At 36.7% G+C, this 21,771-nt stretch overlaps 1 protein-coding gene across 1 annotated transcript; it reads left to right on the forward strand.

Moving 5' to 3' along the window:
- Nucleotides 1-11,249: 11,249 nt before the first annotated feature.
- Nucleotides 11,250-20,734, forward strand: LOC110680479 (translocon-associated protein subunit alpha-like). Its single transcript, XM_021856284.1, has 3 exons — nucleotides 11,250-11,520; nucleotides 11,615-12,334; nucleotides 20,045-20,734. The coding sequence occupies exons 1-3, from the start codon at nucleotides 11,457-11,459 to the stop codon at nucleotides 20,128-20,130; spliced, it is 870 nt and encodes a 289-aa protein (XP_021711976.1). The 5' UTR covers nucleotides 11,250-11,456; the 3' UTR covers nucleotides 20,131-20,734.
- Nucleotides 20,735-21,771: the final 1,037 nt, after the last annotated feature.

Below are 21,771 nucleotides of genomic sequence, written 5' to 3' on the forward strand. Positions count from 1 at the left end.
GCGTATCACCGGCTTGAGTCGTCGGAGCGCCAGCGAACCGGAAGCCATCCTCCAACCGGAATCGCTGGACCGACTTCGGCACTCCACCGGCCTGTATCGAATCATGAAGAAGCGCGTAGCCGGAGTAGGCTAGCTCCACCGTCGGGGACTAAGCCGAGTAGCATCGATCGTCACAAACCAGTTTTGGGCCGTCTGGGCGCCAGTGAACCGGAAGTCATCCTCCAACCGGAATCGCTGGACCGACCTCGGCATCCAACTGGTCAACAAGGAGAGCTCGAACAGCAGCAGCGGAGAACAAGTCGTCGTAGAGCAACGAAGTGCACATGAGCGTCCAGTAGAAGATCAACAGAGCTCTGACGCGAGGCCAGCCCAAGGGAAGTATGCGTCGTCGCACAGAAAGCTGTCCAAAGTCCTGGCGAGATGTTCAAACCGCCAATTGGGCAAAACGCTCCAACAGCGAACTAGCAGAACAGTTAGAGGCTGAGATTGAAGAAGTGCATGAGCACAGAAGTGCATGAGCACAGCCCTCCCCCGATGAAGTTGCCTGATGTAGTTCCGGGGGAGATCGAGGCACAGGAGCAGTAGGGAAAGTTTTTTAGTGGTTAAGCACGCCTAACGTGAGTCCCACACCGTGCCAACACACAACAGGCCAGGCTTTTGAAGCTTTTTTGAACCCTACTATAAAAAAAAAAAAAAAAAAAAAAAAAAAAAAACGAACATGTGCTCAGTTCGTCGAGCTCTATCGATTGGTATATGAGACTTGGCCCTCCGGGCCTCGGATCAAAAGTCGGTTTTTCAAGCGATCTTTATACCCTTCTTATGGTTGTAAGAAAGGTAAAAAGGGGAATTTTAGAGATTTTTCAAAATAATGATTTTTATCTCTGTAATTTATAATTCGATTGCAATATGGTTGTGAATGATGTCCGAGCTTTCAATCGACGAAAAATGAGCTTAAATTGGATTAGAAATAGCTGAAAAATTGATCAAAATGTAAAAAAAATGAATATTTCAGAGAAATTTTTTTTCCAGTAGGGGGAGATCCCCCAGTACCGGACACTTAAGCCACTAAATTCATAATTCGAAAAATATTGGTATTATGAGCTCGTGTTACCCATTTATGATAAATATTATCATTTTTATAGTGTATAAAAATAAATTTGAAAATATAAATATGAATTTTTACATTGCATTTTGATGATGTATTTTAGTACCAAATTGATCGATCTTGAAACGTGGCACCCAATACCGGACACGATCTGAAAATGCGTCGAATTCTGTAAATTTGAACATCATTGAATGTGTTTACTGTAGGAATAGTATACAATTGCCAATTCAATGCATTTGCAACATTTACAAGAACAATTTGAGTTTTTCTTAGTTTACAAGATGTCCATCAAAATCCTCTTTCATATATGATGAAAAATATCACATTTTACGATGTTGTTCTGAATGTTCATTCTTCTTAATTTTATCGCATGTTTGATACCATGTTCGACGGAAACCATGAAAAATGAATGTATTTTGAGACACTGGTGCAATAATTACAAAGATAACATATAACAAATCAAGCTGTCCGAAACTGGGGGACAGGAGGTGCTTGACCCAAAATTGTAATTTGTCCGTATTTGGTTCAATTATGGTACAAAATACATTTATACTATCAAATTAGGATTATTTTCGAACATGCTTGCGTGATCCAAAGTATTTTTTCATATTCAAAACAATTACTAAGAAGGCTCAATATTAAGGCGATACGTCAATTTTTTTGAGATTTTCAAACTTTTCTACTTTTTTAAAAAGGCATGCATATTTCAAGGTTGTGTTATTCTACGCAAACATTAGTCTCCATAATAGCTTTCTTTCCTTCTAATACACCATCTTGATTGGACCATGATTTCTCAATATTTTGACTTTGTCCGGTATTGGGTGCTGTCCGGTACTGGGGGATCTCCCCCTACTTTAGAAAATTCTTCCAATGATATCTCTGAAACTAGTAATCCGATTTCAATGAAAATTTGAAGGCTTATGATTGAATGTCAGAGCTTTCATTAGCCGATAAAAGAACTTAAATCGGTTCAAAAATGGCTGAGATATCGATCAAAATGCAGACAGTTGAAAATATTAGAATATGCTTTTTCTAGTACTTCACGATACTGTTTGAATCATAACTCTGTAACGAAATGTCCGATCGCAATGAAATTCAATAGCGTTCTATGGGAATGTTGTAGCTTTCTTTTAGAGCTAAAAGTGTTTAAATCGGTTGACAAACGGCTGAGATAATTGAGTGACATTTTTTGTAACACACACACACACACATACACACGCACATACACACACACATACACACACACGGACATGTGCTCAGTTCGTCGAGCTCTATTGATTGGTATATGAGACTTGGCCCTCCGGGCCTCGGATCAAAAGTCGGTTTTTTCAAGCGATCTTTATACCCTTCTTATGGTTGTAAGAAGGGTAAAAAACAGACGAATTTATATGATTTAAAATTGTTTTATTGAAAATTTACACTGAGATATTTTCTTGAGGAATGCGCAGAAAATTACTGACATAATTTTGATTTTCCTCGGTGGATTTTTACTTATTGTACCCAAATCCTTGGGCAACTTGGCGCAACTCGCATACAGTTAACTGGATTTCTATTTGATCCCTTGTGAGATTTTAACATATTCCTGCAGCAGTACTTCTTGGGAAGATTCTTGAAGGTTATCTGACTAGCTTTTCTGATAGTTCCAGGTGAAATTCATCCCACGGTATACAATGGGCTATGAAACCCATTGGAAAGTGTCTTGAAATATTCACAGAAGCCGCCAAAATTGCTTGCTATATTCCTTACAATATCTTCCAAAAATTGCCTGGCAAAAATATCTTCACGAGTAGATCCATACAGAAGATCATAGAAGATATTATATGGAACGCAGACGTGATATGTGTGAGACCCTATCAAGGATATCTATTGATAAATGTAAAATTTTTCGAAGGATTTTCCTAAACCGCTAATTAGGTTCCTTGCCAAGGTGGAAATCACGAAGCATCTTACGCGTGTAAACCAACGCAAAACAAACAAGCCAGACTCGCAAACAAATTTGATGAGAGTAGGTTTGCACCCGCCTGCACGGGAGAACATACCAGGACAAATATTAAAATGTTCGTGAACATTTACTCGCGTGCAACTAAACAGGGTGAGATTTATTATGGTTTTGACAGACAAATCAAGTGTACATCCATCAAATCGACAGTAAACTACAAGTTTGTAATAAAAGTCCCTTGAAGTCTAGAAAGCTCAGTGGCCTTTTCTACCAAAAGCCCAATTGACTTCGAACAGCTCCGAATACGTACACGAAAAGATTTATCATCGACAGATTACAGCACTCGCGAGTAGACTAATCCTTTGTGAGATCTATTTAGATATGCTGGGAAAAACGAAAAAGAATATGTTTTTGTAATTGTAGTTAATTGAATATGATCCTTTTTCTGATCTGCATTTAAGTCACCTTATACTAAAAACCAATCAAATCGTTTTTATTTGTTTAACAAAAAATGATTTCTACAATTTTTGTTTGCAGGGGTCCGCGGATATTTGTAGAACTTGAAAGGGGCCACAGCTCCAAAAAGATTGGGAACTACTGGCCTAGACGGTTCTTATAAGGCCTCTGACGAGATTTTGTATAGATTTCTGCAGATTGACAGCGAATTCTTTCAATAATCCAAAACAAATGTCATGGCTAGTTCTTTGATGAATAAATAAATAAAGAGATCCTTTAGGTATTCTTGTAAAGTATTTGACTAGATTATTAATATGTTCATTGAATCTTTTGAAGATTACTTGGAAGATGCAATCTTGGATTCATGTGATAAGTTTTAGCCAGCTGCATAGGAGAACAATAACATGTATTTGGAAATATTGTTTTTGTTAAAAGATCTTTTCTTGGATCCAACATGAGATTCATCACAGATCCATCATTTCTCCATAAATCAGGCATAAGCCATGTCTAACGCATAATTCTTAAGGCATTCTTAGAAGGTAATAGGTTGGCTATTGAACTTAGCCCTTTTGTGAAAGTTTAGATGCACAAGTATATTATTCCATAATTTCTCTGAACTTCCTACGAGTTCCAGGGGGTAACGGTGTTTTAGATATTTCAGCAAATCAGCATTGTTTTTTTCATAAGGGCCTATCTGCATTCATCGATTTCTCTTCATCGTTGTTTCCTTTGCGTTATTACAGAAAACTGATTCTGTTGTCGTAGGATGAAGAATCACTATATCTTCTTCATTAATAAGAAATATTGCAGATTTATTTTAGCAAAGTTATTAGCGGAAGAGAGGATCGATGAAGATGTGCAGAAATATTTTAAATCTTTTTGTCCATAACCCTTTTAAAATGTAAACCGTTTTTTTTTAATTGTATTAAAATTAATTCATAAATAAATTAGATCATGTCCGAACTATCTTGTGATCCTATGCGACTTAACTTATGATAACAAATGTATATTTGACAGCTGCTACGGATTGATTCGGCTTACTTCGTACAAGTGTACGGGACGAAACAAAATGTTCAAATGAACTCAGAAAAAAATGTTTTATGCGAGGAAACCTATCAATCTGATTAGTTTATCCACGGTGTTTTGCGGGTTTGATGTAATTAGTAAGAATACACGAGATGTAACGTGAACTTTCATGCGATATCTGGTTGTCTGGGTAGAAATGTAACAGGGACATGATCAGAATCAAAATATGTACAATGTTTGTAATTTAAAGACATGGCGTTACTTGTAAGAAAAATGTATAAACAAATACATAATATATCATTTTGAAACATATTTTGAATACCCCAAGTTTGGGAGACAACCCTTATATTTGTCTCTAATCTGTAGTTTAATGCAAGTTTGAAAAAATCTTGAAAGACTAACTACAATGGGGTTTCTGCAAGTCACATTTATATTAGAAATTTATGCATGTATGATAATAAAATACTCTGAAATATCTCTTGACTCAGATTCTTTATTTTACAAAGTCCAATGAAACAGCCGTTAGTTAGATGTTCTTCACTTTCATCTATGCCAGTCTCCTGATAAAAAAAAATTGGTGGTTTTTCAATAATGAGTTCATGCAGTTTTCAGTAAATATGTATTACTCAGTGTATTATTTGTTATTTAAGACCAACCGAATTTCTTTTTCCATTTTTTAAAAGTCTAAAAATGAACAAGCCATCAAATTTGGATAATCTATGAACAAAATACCGTCCATCTTGCTTATTTCAAACCGTTAGTACAGTACAAATTTGAGGTCGATAGATTTATTTAAAATGTTCAATCTTTCAATTTGATGATTACCTTGTAAAATTTTTGATTCTAACAACGTGCCCCCTTCAAGTATGGTGACAATTTGTGTCTGTGGAGTTCATGAAAACTGCCAGAGAAATTTCAAGAGAAACTACTATTAAAATAATTTTCTAGACTAATTTCAAAGAAAAAATCCAGTAGAATCTACTATATTAATTGTTAGGAAAATCTTTTTTAATTATAACTTTTATTATAAAGGGTTGCCAGAGAGTTTACTACTAAAAAGAAATTTTCAAACCAATTCCTGGAACATTTTAATATTATTGATGCCCTGAAACTATTTTGAAAAGCGTTGATGTGGAAGTCCTTTTTGAATCACACCTCGTCAAATTTCACTTCGTGATGAGATGTAATGGCTGTAATCATGTGAATCTAAATGTTATTATGTGTACAGATTTAATTTATTTTAATCGTTCAAATGTCAAACTTATATAATATTGTTGCGTAATAAAATTGTGTCTTATTCAGAATAGTAAGATCTTTAGAGCAAGCTACAAAAATCTAGAAGTTTTTAATCACTATAAACAACTCAATTTTCTCAGGATTTGTACAATATCTTCTTATGCAAAAGTTGAGCGATTTCATTCGTATTACAAAAATTCCTCAAAATGAAATTCCTAAATTGGTTTCAAAGAAATATTATGAAAAAAAAAGCATTTGCATGAGAACGAACATTGTACAAGTGCTTCTTAAGAATTCTAAAAAGGGGGGACGGACCTGCTGTAGTGGTTAGAACACACTCCTCTCACGCCGAGGACCTGGGATTGAATCCCATCCCCAAAATAGTCACTAAAAATTTCAGTGACGTTTTCCTTCGGAAGGGAAGTAAAGTCGTTGGTCCCGAGATGAACTAGCCCAGGGCTAAAAATCTCGTTAATAAAGATATGAAAAAAAAAAGAATTCTAAAAGTCTAAAGGTTAAGCAATTTCATAAGACATTACAATCAGAAGGAAATCTTAGAGGAATTTCATGAAAAAGTTTTACATGAAATTTTATGTTTTTTTTCTGTTAAAAAACATTTGCAGGATATCCAGGTCTTCTTATGATTTTATTCAAAGGCGTTTTTATAAAGTACATATTACAATAATCATAAAGAAATATTGGAGGAAATTCATAAATAAGTTTTGAGAAATTATATAAAACTTTTGGGAAAAAAAGATAAAACTTCAAAGAGTTCCTTCTGGAAGAATTAAAACAACTCCTTTGCTTGGAAATACCAGCCAGAGAATTGGCTTGTTTAGGAGTACCTAGTTTTTTACATATTATAAGGGCCCATTCACAAATTTCATATAGCTGAAGGGGGTGGGTGGGAATCCTCAAAATGTTACGGTACATTCAAAATTCGAAAACTGTTCATACAAAAAGCGTTACGAGGGGATGGGTGGGTGTCAAAAACGACTATTTTTGGCGTAATGAAATTTGTGAATAGACCCTAATTCTATGTTAAAAATTGAGCCGAAACTTAATGTTTCATAATTGTCAGTGTTCTGAAAATATTTTTTAAACACGTTTGAAGTTAATATGGAAATTGCGTTTGCATCATCCCTCGGCGAATTTTCTACGGAATGAGCTGTCATGAAAATTGAAATGTCATTGAGTATAAAGATTATAATTTTCATTAATCATTAATCTATATTATGTGTTAATTAAGATATTGAATAGCAATAAAATTGTGTTATATGTACTTAGAAAAATGTGCTTTTTCGATCTAGCTACGAAAATCTGTGATTTTTTAATTGCTAAACAAACTGAAAAGAAAAAAAACGTATGGATGGATTCCAAAAGAATCGCTTGACAGGATTAAAACATAACTCCTCTATTATATTATGGAGAAAACTCAAAAGCAATTAATAAAGAAATTCTAAATGCTCAATTCATTCTATGTGGAACAATTCCATGAAGAACTTTTAGATAAATTCCAGAAGAAACTTTTGCTGGATTTATCAAAAACTGGTAATTTAATGGAACTATAGTAACTATAGGTTCGAATTACATAATTAAATCCAGAAAAAAACACTGGATGAATAACAGAAATGTTTCATAAATTAATATTCATATAAATTCAATTTGATAAAAGTACGCTAAAAATACATGAGAAACTCTTGGAACATCTAGAGACGTTTCTAAAGGAATTGCGGGAAAAAGTCAAAAGCAAGTCTTGTGGAAAATATTGCAGGAATTCTATAATGTCAGGAAAATATCCTCATGTAGTTTTATAAGAAACTCATGGAAAAAATACAATAATCTCCCAAAAAAAGCTATAAGGTATTCCTTTATGATGATCTTTATGATAAAAGCAACTCTTTAAGTAATACCAATAAAAAAACTGAGGTGGTTTATTATATTGCGTTTTTGCATAGGGGCATATGTTTATGGGCCATAATAACACCAGTATCTTCACACTTTCAAATGATTTTAGAACATTTAAAATAGTTAGTGAAGACTGAAGATTTACAAAACTGTCGTAGAAAACCATAAACGAATTTCAAAGCTTTTATGATCCATGCGAGAAGACTGAGTATTTCTGGAGTAACGTTTGCGTCTTCTTAAAACATTGGAAGTTGTTAGAAATTTGTGGTAAAAACTAAAGATTTCTAGGAATTTTTGACAGTTTTTAAAAATATTAAAATTATTTTTAAATTATCAAGAAAACTAAAAAAAAATTAAAAATTGCTTAGTTATTTATTTTTTCTCTATTTTGTTTTGCTGTTTTAATATAATTTAATATTGTTTCGAATATAATTATTTGATTGATTTGTCAATGGTTCTACCGTCAATGTTGTTAGACATAAAATTATAACTATAATTGTGCTACCATTAAAAATAAAAGCATTAAGGAATTCCTTAAGCTACATGAATTTCAGAAGAAGCAATCTTCGCAGAACTTGAAGATGAATGTAGTAGAATTCCCGAAGCGCTTTTTAAGAGAAAATTAACCTAAAATAGATTTCAACCAAATGTCCAGAAGATAAATCCCTTGCGAATTATCTGCAAGTATTTCTAAACAAGGAATCTGTTTCTAGGATTTTCAGTGCACCAGGAGAATTTTTAAATTTACCAGAGGGTTTCCTGAAGCGGGTTTGTTGAATCTTTGCATCTAAGATTTCCCCAAAGCAAAAACAATGAAAACTCATATTTCCGTTAAATATTTGAATAGAAATTCCGTTTAAAATACTACCTCAAATGTTCATTATATATCGATCCGTTGTAGTATACTTAAATTATATATATTTATGTATAATTCAATAATATATTCTTTTGTTATTTTTTTTTAGATCGGCACGAAAAACTTGAACGAGCTTTACGATTCATTTCACTCTTGGCTGGAAGAAACTAATCACTACCTGAAGTGCCTGCAGGCTTGATTTTAATCTCTGTCCACTGCGGGTTCTCGGACTATCACATGAAGTGCTCCAGTCGTTATGCTGCATTATTTCAAAGTTTTTGAAGCAATAAAAATGGAATAAATAATGTAAACTTATTGTATTTTGTTTGAAACATATCTTATCTTACCACCATAAAATTCCCTTTAATGGTTGATTAAATTGCTTAAATCGATTCCAAAAATTATAAGACTCAATAACTTAGTCTGTGGGTAAAACCCAATTTAACATCATAACCATTATTTAAAAGCGAAAATAGTAGTTTACGCAACAAGGTGCAGAATGAAGATTTTTACAGCACGAGTCGTACGTTTATCCAACGAGGCTTGCCGAGTTGGATAATTACGACGAGTGCTGTGAAAATCGAGTTCTGCACCGAGTTGCGTACAACATTTTTTGCAATTTCATGAAAGGTTACTTGAGGAATATTTTTTAAACTATTTTTCATTAATCTGCACATGGCCGTCCTTGACCCCGTTTGAAGAATTCTGATCATAGTAGGTTGTACTAAGCAATTGTCACAATTTTTCAAACCATCGTTTGGATCGGATAGCATCATTACGCGAACCAATGAGCGATTCCGATTCTGATGATCCGATTGGAATTGAGGCAGCGGAAGTAGCCCTGGCTGGTCTCCTACCGTAGAACTCTAATACAAAATTTCTGCAGCTACTACCGTCACCAGGAGATTACACAGGACACTGCACTCGTCGATCGTCTGCGTTTCCACTGCCAGATTCTGGGGTAGATATTTCTATTCGGAAGAGGCATGGAGGATGCCCAGTACCTCGGCTGAAGATTGTTTGTTAGGAGTCCAGTGCAAATATTGGCGGGAAGAGTCATGGAATTTCCACCTGAGCGGAAGAGGAAACCTCAACAAACATAATAGACCTCTCCGTGTTTCTCCATAAGAATGATAGTTATATAAATCACATGTGCTTTATTACGTTACTGAAAAGCGTTGCGTAATGAACCATTACGCAACTCAAATGCGTTGCGTAATGAGTCATTACCAAACGCTTTTCAATTAGGTAATAGACTCATATGACAATGCGGGAAAGAAGGCCATTCCATGACGGGTTGGCGTGATGAAAAACAGCCTATTACGATTAGAAATTGCAAAAAAGATTAAAAAGCAATTTAATCAACCATTGAGAAGAATTTGTGATCGCTTTTTTTTCGTACGGGGAATTTGCGATCGCTATGATTACATAGATTTTATATTACATCGCATCGATTACATCGTATTTTGTACGTTGAATATATTACATCGGAAAAATTACATCGGTCGCTTTCATTACACCAATAGCCCGCGAGTACGTCGGGCTGTGTAATATTACACAACCGAGGGAACGACTTGGTTGCAGCAGTTTCGATGTAATATTCAACAACTTTTTTTGCTGTGTACTGTGCAAAAGGATAGGACAAGAAACGGTCAAGGAATGATTCCTCCACCGAAATTACTTGAGTTGTACGCTGCTACTTCTCAGCTGATTTCGTCGGTAACGCCTGATGTACAAATCAAATGGAGCTGTCACTTTTCCGTACGGAAAAATGTGCCGCTCAATTATTCCGCAAGTAAAAGTGACACTTCGCTCATACTGGATCGGCTGTCAAAATTACTTTGGTAAAAAAGAGAAATTTTTCTTGAGCGCTTTTCGTTTCAGGTGCATACTACGCATAAAGTTTTATGGTAATGTTGACAGCACAGACAAACAGACGTCACACTCTCATCGATGTCCATCGACCAACTTTTTAACGATCGATTCGAATATCTGGTAGGTGGTCAATCGACCACCAGCAGCGCTCGCGTCGTTTTTGTTCGTGTTTGACGTTTACACACTACCGCCACCTGTTGGTCCATCGGCCAACTACAGTGTTTTTAGCATTGGGCGTACATGTTTTCGCGACTATGATTTTGATCGCAATTCGTTCTAAGTCTTCTTCTTCTTCTTTCTGGCGTTACGTCCCTACTGGGACAGAGCCTGCTTCTCAGCTTAGTGTTCTTATGAGCACTTCCACAGTTATTAACTGAGAGCTTACCATGCCAATGACCATTTTTGCATGCGTAATATCGTGTGGCAGGTACGATGATACTCTATGCCCTGGGAAGTCGAGAAAATTTCCAACCCGAAAAGATCCTCGACCGGTGGGATTCGAACCCACGACCCTCAGCTTGGTCTTGCTGAATAGCTGCGCGTTTACCGCTACGGCTATCTGGGCCCCATAATTCGTTCTAAGTGTTACGTCTGTTTCTCTGTGTTGGCAGCATAGTTTGTGGGTGTTGGGAGATGCTATATATATATATCGAAGCAAAACCCGATTTTTTTACAATTTGATCATTGGCCCTTTAGAATTGTTTCGCGAGATGTGACGAAAATTAAGCAATATTTTCCCGTGTAAATTTCAATCGAACCGCCCCCCGTTCGTGTGCGCGCGGCCGCGATGTTTGACAGCGACGCAGTTCGTGTCAAAAAAGTGTCAAACGTCGTCGTCGTTTTGTCACTTCGGTTCCACGTGAACTGACGTTTTCAGCTTTTTCTTCGCGATTCGCTGTTGAATCGTCGTCGGCTTCTTGCACAGTTGGCTTGCCGTTCGTTCATTTTTCCTCTTGCTTTGATCCCGTTGAGTCTGGCTTCGGAAGAAGGAAAATTTCGGTGCAAAGTTTGATTGAAATTTGGTGTATTTTTACGATCGAAAAGTGAATTGTAGAATGAAGGGGCTGTTTATCTTTGCTTTGCTGGTGCTTCCAGCTGTTCTCCTGACTGTGGACGGTGGTAAGTTGAGAGATATTTTGGGGGAATGGTTGAGGGTTACTTTCACTTCGACGTGGCATTTCATAACTCCTTTGGATGTGCTTTTCTTTTTAAGGTTCTCGGTTGATGGCCTACGCCTCGGAAGATGAATTGGACGAAGAACTGGATGTGGAAGTTGAATCGGATGATGCATCTGTGACACAGACCGATGAAGCCGAGACGGATGATGAGCCGGAAACGACAAAGTCCCCAGATGCTGACACGTTCCTATTGTTTACCCGTCCTCTGCATTCGAGCGGATCTCAGCTTGAACTCCCAGCCGGATACCCAGTTGAATTCCTGGTCGGATTTGCCAACAAGGGCAGCGATGACTTCATCGTGGAAACCGTCGAAGCCTCCTTCCGTTACCCAATGGATTTCAACTACTTCATCCAGAACTTCTCGGCCATCGCCTATAACCGGGAAATTAAGCCAGGCCACGAAGCTACGGTTTCGTATTCGTTCCTGCCATCGGAATCATTTGCCGGACGTCCATTTGGTCTGAACATTGCGCTGAACTATCGCGATGCCAGCGGAAACCAGTTCAGCGAGGCCGTTTTCAACGAAACCGTGTCCATCACCGAGGTCGATGAGGGACTGGATGGGGAAACGTTCTTCCTGTACGTGTTCCTGGCTGCCGTAGTCGTCTTGCTGCTAGTTTTGGGCCAGCAGTTCCTGGGATCGTATGGCAAGCGCAAGCGGTCTCCGGCCGTCCGTAAGACTGTGGAAACCGGAACCACCAACACCAAGGACGTCGATTACGATTGGATCCCGGCAGAGACGCTGAAGAAGATTCGTAAGTATCTGCATGTACACTATACAGGGCTGGTAAAAGGTCTCTTATTATAGACTGGTCATTAATCAGGGCTGGTAGTGAGACACTTTTCAGTGACTGGGGCCTTTTTAGTGAATTGGTAGAAAATAGTGACCAGGTCATTAAAAAGTCACAATTTACAACAAAAAGTAACTTTTTGTTTTGTCACTTTTTCAGTCAAATTGTCATTTAAGTCACTATTTGCGTGATTCGATGATAATCTATAGATTTGATCAGCATCTTAAACTTGAACAGCAAGCAAATAGGGTGCCGGTGCCATTAGTGGACTACCTAAGCTATATAAAATCATAGCATAATAACGAAAAGCCTGAACAGAGATCTCTTGACACAATTAGTTATTGACCATAAAATCGCTTGAGCCACTATTGGAACACGTGTTCCAGTAGTTACGCTAGTGCTCTAGTAATAGACGTTTGGGGATGATACAAGAAATTTGAAACAAAATAGTTAATTTTTACACAGGTATAACATTTTTTCTCTGAACAGCAACTAGTATCTTTCAAATGAAGCATAAAGATGATCTTGTGGAGTTCCGATTATCAACGGGAAAGGAATCACCCTCCACGCGATGCTCACACAACTTACCCTGCCAAGTATCGGTTTGCAAGTGAGGCAGAGTACGAATGCGTCTAGTGTGCAAGTGACAGCAGCGTGCCAACATTGACACTATGACAGTCTAAAACCGATTGCTGTGATCAAACCTAGTGCAACTTCCCAACCCAGTGGATTCTATATCTCACAGATCTCTGGAACTTTTATTCATTTTTATACATCCATTTTAAGGCTAAAGGCCCAAACGCAATGATAGCGGAACGGCAACGGAATGCGGAACCGGTTCGCCAGCATGAATCACAACATCTCGACTGAGCTGACAGCGAATGAAATTGGATCAACACTGAGTGGACAAGCTGATTATAGTTCATGCTGGCGAACCGGTTCCGCATTCCGTTGCCGTTCCGCTATCATTGCGTTTGGGCCTTAAGTAGCCCGTCATTCGTTTTGGCAAAAATGATGACTTTTCAGCTTGCATTTCAAAGTGATAAAACCAGAGGGATGGCGTCCTATTTTTTCACTATGGATTTTGACAGATTGAGCTGTACCTCCTTAACCGGAACATAATTTATACTCCAGAGTCAAATTCCACTCACACACTTTTATTTTTCGGATGTTTACCTTTTCCTACGAGAGAAAACAGTACAAAACGCATGAAGCGCAACGAAATCTGCAAAAGCTGATGAGTGTAATGAGCTGCAGAAAAGCAAATGTTTCTTCGGATAATCAAACCATAGATAACAGACAAAAAAAAGAAGCGTGAATTAATTTCTTCAGAATGAAACGCAAGTAATGCGTTGAATTTGTGAGCCGTGGTTCATTTCGCCATATTCGCACCAGCTAGTTTATTGATGCGCTCATTCGTATGGGTGAGCTCCGCTATAGTTTTATAAGAGGCAACAGAAAAGGATCCTCTTAGCAATCCCTTGGATAAAACTCAGTCATGATAGTTTATATTGACTTGAAAAAGTATCACTGTACGCGCTTACATGCATAAATTATGCTGATACTTTTTCAGCTGTATCAGTGCAAAACCGACTGATTTTCTTTGATTCGAGAGATGAATTAGCAACAATCATCAACGACGCGTACGAATTTCAATGACGGCCTCCTTCGCCTTAAAAACTGCTTCCATCTGTTGATCCACTACTGGAACACGACGGCAACTACTGGTGCAAGGGAGCAAATTTTTTGCGTAAACTTTATTAATTATATGACTTTTTTGAAACTAAAAAGCTGAAATTTGTCAAAACGACTAAACTAATGGCGATCTATCCATAAAAAGCGCATGTGGTTTTTATCGAAAAATGTACGTTTTATTCCATAATCCAATCTATTGGTACATTACAACCATTGGTACTAGCCCCCTAATGTGTCTATGTGTGATTCGGAAACCATATAGGTATAGATCAGAGCTTGCCAACAGGTGGTGCGCGGACCCCCTAGGGCCTTGACGACGGCTTAGAGCAGGGGTTTTCAGCGTTTTTGGCTCACGGAGCACTTTTTGAAGCAAAATTGTATCGCGGAGTACCTGTTCTTCATCACCACTCTGTTTGAAATCCAGATTTTTACAATTCCTACGACATGAAGTAGGATTAATGTTAGCCAATCTACCATTAAATTTTTATTTTTATTAGGTTTAGGCAGCGTCCTTTTATTAGAAATCGATTAGTGTTATTTGATTGAACTAGCCTTTTTTATTTCAGACTTGAGGTGAAGATGAATCGAAGACAAACTTCACATTTTCAAGATCACGAATACGGAGAACCGAACACACGTTTGAGCTGAAAACTTAATCGATCGGTGACCACCAGCTAGTGACCAATCGATTAAATTTTCATCTCAAACGGATGTTTGGTTCTCCAGATCCGTGTTCTTGAAAATTTGGGGTTTGGCTTCGATTTATCTTCACCTTAAACTGTGACAATTAGGCATCTAAATGGAACTATATTTGATTTATCGTCAAATATTTCAAAATTTGTGGCTTGAAAACGGTAGAATTTCATTAGTTAGGAAATTTTTCGAATTTTGTTTTTGGTTTTAACAACCGAGTTTTTGTAACAAATTTTATCTTCTTTAACAAATGTGTTTCAATGGGTTAATTACAAGTTTCACACTTAGGAAATATTCCTAATCATGTATCACGGTGTCAAAATTTCTGTAGATATCGAAATTGATCGCACCTCAGATTTTTTGCAATGATTTAATTGTTTATCCCGACATTCAGTGACCCATTCAGTCAAGAAAATTTCTTTACTTTTCTTGAGCGAAACAGCATACTTAGCTTAAATGAAAAACAGAATTCGTAACCTTCCAATTACAAAATCTTAGTCCAAATGCAGAACGTTTTTGTAAAAATATCCTAGTTACAAGAAAGTTCGATAACGATCGAAATGTTGACACCGTGTGTATAAAACTCGTAAGAACTATGTTTCGTCATCCACAAATGACGCTGTAGAATAAAACGATGGTCTTGAAAGATAATTGAATCTATTGGTCACAACTAACTAATCGATCCAATTTTCAGCGCAATCGGATACTTTGTTCTCTAAATTTACACTGAAATTTTAGGTTTAGCTTGGTTTGGTATAATTGAAAATATTTCATAACAAAAGGTTGGGATATTTCAAAACACTGGTGCAAATTTTCAAAACTTTCACCAAGGTTCCAGCCGAGATTCTGGAAGAATGTCTATCCGAACTATTGGTGGTATAGAAATAATCGAAATGCTCAACTGTTTTCACCAAACCATTGGCGGAATCTTCCAGAATCTATCAGCTGAATTTGTGATAAGTTTTTGCCTGATATCTGTAGTACATATTCTTCAAAGATCATTCGTTACGGATATCAGACAAGTTTTTGACGAGTTTCTGGTGGATTTTTTGACACATTCGAATGACCGTTGGGTGGATTCTAAGAAGCCTATTTGCAAGTTCCTTAAATATTCATAGCAGCTTGATGTTCTGATGCTTTGTGAGAACTTCACGGATTCGAATGGAATCCTTAGGGATACCCAATAAACATTCAGATGATTCTTTGTTCTGAGCTTTTCCCTGACGAGATTCTCGAGACTGAACAAGCAATTTTGTCAGAGTTGCCGTTTATTCAAATAAACACGGCTCGAAAAGCGGCTCAATTAGAGTTCCGAACAGATTTACCAGTAATTCTTATGGAAAAGGCTTGCCGAAGAAAACGGGACTGCCGACATGAGATGTTCGAATCGTCGTAAAACAGTTTCCTAACAGCTTTTAACAAGTCTGTCGGCATGCATCAATAGGGGATTGAGCATAAATGTAAACAGACAGATACGTAATTTGTTTGCGTACGTCTGAGAAAATTATAAAAAAAGTGTGGTATAGGTTTAGACTGAAGTGAATACGTAATTTTTTTCATATTCGGTAGATTAGAGACGTAACATTTGGGTGCGCCTGCCAAGGATAGTTGTGGATTCATAATGAGATAGGGTCTTCCATAAATCTTCATTTCAAGAACATCCATTATTACGGGGCCGCGAGATGATTGTAGAACAGGCCTGCCCAACCTTTTTGAATCGCGGGCCAAATCTAAGAAACAATATCGCGAGGCGGGCCAAACTTTTTTAATACAGCAATTTTAAAATTTGGTAATACATTCAAATAAAAATGATAAAAATTCTTTTGGAAAAATTGCAAATGGATGAGATAGTCTTGCCTTAAGTTCTGTGAGAATTCTGCTCCTGATTATGGCAGAATCCAAACCAGGATTCTTTTGAAAAATTTGCCTTGAACGCTGTGAGTATGTTGTCCAGGATTTTATACAAATCATTCTCAAAATTCAATCAAACCTGTTTGAAGGATTCTGTCAGAATCTAATGTAATATTATTTGAGAATCCTTTCCTGTTTTTTTTAGAACCAATTTCCTAAATTTGCGAGAATAAAGCATTGGACTCTATGAAAAATGTTTTCAGCACTTCGTCAGAACCCAACCATATACACTACATGCCATAAGTATGGAATCGCGTATTGCAACACTCATACTGAATATTGCAGCACCTTGAAAAGTTTAGCATCACCTAAAATGAATATTATCTCGTGATTCTGAAGTGCTTGATCAATGTATTTTTGAGGTCATCTTAAAAAATACGTCTTTGAGCCCCTGCGATTTTGTATTTTCGTTGAAAATTTTTTTTTAACTTTTTTATTATTCTAAGTACTGTGTCATACATTTCCACGGTTTATTTTCCCACTATTTGTCATAATATTTTAAAACTTTTCAAAATAATTGGCATATGTGTTTTATTACGCCTCTATCTATTTTATAAAAAAAAAACTTTTTAATTGGTAATGACTCTTAACATACAATTTAAGTATTTAAAGCAAAAAACGAAACATTCCACTGTTCAAGTTCTTATCGCAAAGCCTCAAAATAATCTGAGTTTGCAGTTCTAAACTTTCTTTAAATAATGTTTTGTGGAAGCCTCTGTTGGAATTTGAGAACCTTTTTTAGTGGTCTACGAAGTCAACATAATTTTCAACACAATTGATATTTTTTAATTTTTTTTGTATACATTCTGTTTGCAACTAATACATAAATTGCCAAAAATGTATGAAAAATCATTTTTTTTTAATTTAATTTAAAATGAAGGAAGGAAAATTGTAGTTTCGTTTCAATATAACAAATCTATTAAGAAAATTTATTGCACTATCTAAAATTATATATTGGAGATGAACCAGCCACGGGCTGAAAATCTCCCTAATAAAGCTAATAATAATAAATAAAATTACCGTAAAATGGGGCGAATAGAAACACTTTTCGACATGTTTGAATGTGTACAACTTAAACCGTTTGGATAAAAACCAAGTTTATTAGCCTTAAATATGGGTCACGTCTTCCTTTGCTAAGACCCCAATTGCTGTTAAAAAATAAAAGTTATATCGTACAAAGATTTATGAAAATGTTGTATGTTTCTATTCACCCCGCAATGGGGCGAATAGAAACACTGTTAAGTAAATATCAATACTTTTTTTCATTTTAATGGAAAAATAAACACATTTTAAGTGCATCTTGAAGAAATAACAACATGTATTTACTTGGTGAAGAAAAAAATCAAAACTTTTGAAACTAAGTTCAATTTTTGATCATTTTTGAAATCAGCCAAAATGGCGGATGTTTCAAGCTATCAAAAATGATTGATATTTCAATATTTTCTTCTCAATTTTTTAATGAGAAATGTAGCAAAATTTTTAATTTGAAAATAGGCTAGCGATACTATGTTGTTATTGAACTAACGAAAAAACAATATTTCAGTAGGTTTTTAAAGTTTATCATTACATATTAGTCGCATTTTTAACTGAAGGTCGCTTTGTTTCTATTCGCCCCACTGTTTCTATTCACCCCGTTTTACGGTATATATAATATTGTTGGTTTGCCCGAAAATTCGATACATTTTCGGTTAGGCTTGGAGAACAAGCATCATGAATGTTGCTAATTTCTTCCCGACACAGTCCTCAATGCAAGATTCTAATGTTACTTTATCATTAGGAGATCTTCCAAAAAATCATACAGGATGAGAATTCTTCCAAGCATATTCTCAAAGGTTTATTCCACAGTTTTTGGACAAACTCACTAAGGAATTTTTTGGAAACTTTACAAAAACTAGGTACTCTATATGTTTCTATACCGGTTATCCCAGTAATTCTTCCAACCATTTTTATAGGGATTTCCCAAAAAATATCTACGGTTTCTCTAGAACACTTCCAGAAAATCCAAAATCATTTCGACGAGGGATTCTCATGAAATTCCTCCAACAAATATCTATGAATCTGGGATTACTCCTCCACATCTCCAAATTATTTCTCGAGAAATTTCTTAGGTAGAATCGCTACCAAGTTTCTAAATTTTTTAGGACTTTACACCACATTCAGCAAGTGTTCCAGTAATTTCTCCGATCGTTCAAACACTATCTCTTTTCGATTGCGTCCGATGTTTTACAAAAAATTCCTGCAGAAAATTTTGCAGTATATTATCCAGAGATTCGACTGTATATTTTCTCATCAATTATTTTCGTAATTTATCTATAAAATCCTCTAAAATTTCTTCAAGGGCCTAGAAGTTTTTTTCTGAGAAATTTCTTAAGATTTTCTTAAGAATTTACTTTTGAATTTCTTTTAGAAACTCTTCCCAGTTTAGTCACTCAATTAGTTTCTAAAAAATGTTCTTGACGATCCTTGGAAGAATTCTTTGATTTTTTGAGGACTTCCTTGGGAAAATTCTCAAAGATTTTCTGGAGAAATTTTTTTAGGCATTTCTGGACTTATTACTGAAGAGAAGTTTCTGGTTACACATGTTTTGAACAACAATTTTGAAGGAAATCATAAGAAATCACTGTAGTGATTCCTGGAGAAATTACTGTTTGAATTCTCGAAGATTTCCTAAACGAAAATTAAGGATGGAATCCTAGGAAAGTCGATGGAAGAACCATGAACTGTCATAGGACTTAGGACTTGCTGGGAAAAGAACATTGGAATTTCTGGAGTTATCCTTAAAAAAAATTCAGATTAAATTCTTGAATTAATTCCTTAGAGCAATATCTTAGGAAGTCCGTAACAGAATCATGAATTCTTGAATAAATTTTCGGAGCAATACCTGAAGGAACCTTTGGGCAAACAGGTACCGTCAACGTACCAGTACCCGCTCATGTTCCAGTAGCCCGCTCACGAGCTTAAAAAGTAAGGTAATTTGAGTAAATACACACAAAAATGTCCACAGTATGATTCAATTTGTCGATTTCAACCGTATAGCGGTTATAGTTTTCAAATTTACTTTGTGCAAACTTATCTTTTTTCAGTGTGAGCGGGCTACTGGAGCATGAGCGGATACTGGTGCACTGATGGTACCTGAATAAAATTCAAACGAATTTTCTGGAGAAAATCATGAAAAAAAATACAGTAATACTTGTAGCAATATTGCGATGAATTAAAAAACACTTAAATCAACCCTAGAGAAATGGACTCTATTGGACTTTATTTTCAGGCATGAGGTCTCTTAAAGTTCCTATTTTTGAAACACTCCAGCCCTAAAAGAGAATATTATTCTGAACAGTAGAACGCGAAAAGCTAATGATCATTTAACATTTACAGAAAATTCTCCCAAGGGTGGCAAAGTATCCCCCAAGCAAAGCCCACGGCAGCGAAAGGCCAAGCGATCAGCGGGTTCGGACGAATAAGACGCATTTAGCAGTAGTTTAGTAACAACATCAACAACGCAGCAGATGCTGGGCGCGTAATCCATAGTTGCAGCAGCTCTTGTATTCCAGAGCTGACGGGAGATTATGGCTTGGTGATGTCATCGACAATTAATCCAAGCGAAACCTCAATAGCGCGCAAACAGCCGGAAAACCTTTTTCAGTTCAGTGAAACCTGTAGAAGTAGTTTTAAGTTTTGCGCAACTAACCTATAGATTCTGTTTTCAAACATCGCATCCATTCGAGAAGAGATACAATTTAACTATTTAAGTATGTTTTTTTTCGTTTTTTGTTCGCGAGTTTAATCATTTAAAATAACCTTCCCCATTTGGTGTGAAAGTGAGACTGGATACTGAGATACTATTAGCAGAGAACTGAGAGATACAGTAGAACGATCCGCCGCACCAGGGAATCTGGATGTGTTGGCGACAAATAAATGCACGACAGGAATGACGCTTCATTTGTGGAAGCGGAATTCATCCAGGCGGACATTCGTAGACGGATAAGTTTTTGTCGTGGTCGAGTGCGTTTTTTGCCTAAGTTATTTTACAAAAGAATGAAAAAAAATCGTAAGACAATTGTAAAACAAGTGAATACATACATTATTTAGCGATGACCATTCCTTATTGGCGAGATCAGCTGGAAAATAAAGCATTCATAGGATGGAAGGTAACTGAAATCTTTGGGTTGTAAAAATAAGCAACACTTTTGACCATTTAATTTCTCTTGCAGGATGAGATTCTATAAAGGTAAGTCGCTTTAATTAAATTATCAATACTATTGAAATTTACAACATTAGAGGACAAACAGTCGTTGTCTTAACCCTACATAATTTCCATTATGTCCTCACTCAAAGAGCCTGCTTCTCAGCTTAGTGTTTTTTTATGAGAACTTCCACAGTTATTAACTGAGAGCTTCCTTTGCCAAAGTTACCATTTTCGCATTCGTATATAGTGTGGCAGGTACGATGATACCCGGGGAAGTCCAGGAAATTTCCATTACGAAAAGATCCATGACCGGGGGCTTCCCTGGCGGGAATACAATCCGCCACACGATATACTTACTTGATACTTGATGGGCTACAATCCGCTACGTTGAATCTACGCCGAATGGATAATTCTTCTCCACTGGACTCGGTCCTGAGCCAATCGCTTCCAGTCGCCCTGAACGTTAAGTGCCCTTAAGTCCTCTTCAACTGCAAAAAACCAACGTGTGCGCGGCCTACCACGAAGCCGACGGCCTCGTCCGGATTCTCTACTGAATATTTTTTTGCTTGTCGTTCTTCCGGCATTCGTAGCACGTGACCAGCCCAACGCAGCCTGCCGTGTTTTATGAGCGAGAGAGTGAATAACAACATTCTTAGGGCTCTCCGAATCCAATGTGCCACGAACTGTCATGATTCACGAACTATTGCACTCTCCGAATATGGTTCGATCGGCTTATTCGGATCAAAATCCAAACACTGATTGCATCCGAATGAGTTTAATTCTCGCATAACTTGTGATCTCGCTCTAAAAGCCCGAGTGTGTAACTTGTTGTTACTGAGCAAATTTATGGATCTACACGTTGTTCAACATTGCTACGATGAAGAGAAGTTCCTCCTATATCTCCCAATGGCGATAG

The sequence above is a fragment of the Aedes aegypti genome, unplaced genomic scaffold (genome assembly GCF_002204515.2).
Source record: "Aedes aegypti strain LVP_AGWG unplaced genomic scaffold, AaegL5.0 Primary Assembly AGWG_AaegL5_hic_scaff_1481_PBJ_arrow, whole genome shotgun sequence".
NCBI lineage: Eukaryota > Metazoa > Arthropoda > Insecta > Diptera > Culicidae > Aedes > Aedes aegypti.

Coding starts and splice junctions, on each gene's coding strand:
- LOC110680479 (XM_021856284.1), top strand. CDS start 11,457: ATGAAGGGGCTGTTTATCTTTGCTTTGCTGGTGCTTCCAGCTGTTCTC. Junction 11,521..11,614: donor TCTCCTGACTGTGGACGGTG/GTAAGTTGAGAG, acceptor TTTCTTTTTAAG/GTTCTCGGTTGATGGCCTAC. Junction 12,335..20,044: donor AGAGACGCTGAAGAAGATTC/GTAAGTATCTGC, acceptor TAACATTTACAG/AAAATTCTCCCAAGGGTGGC.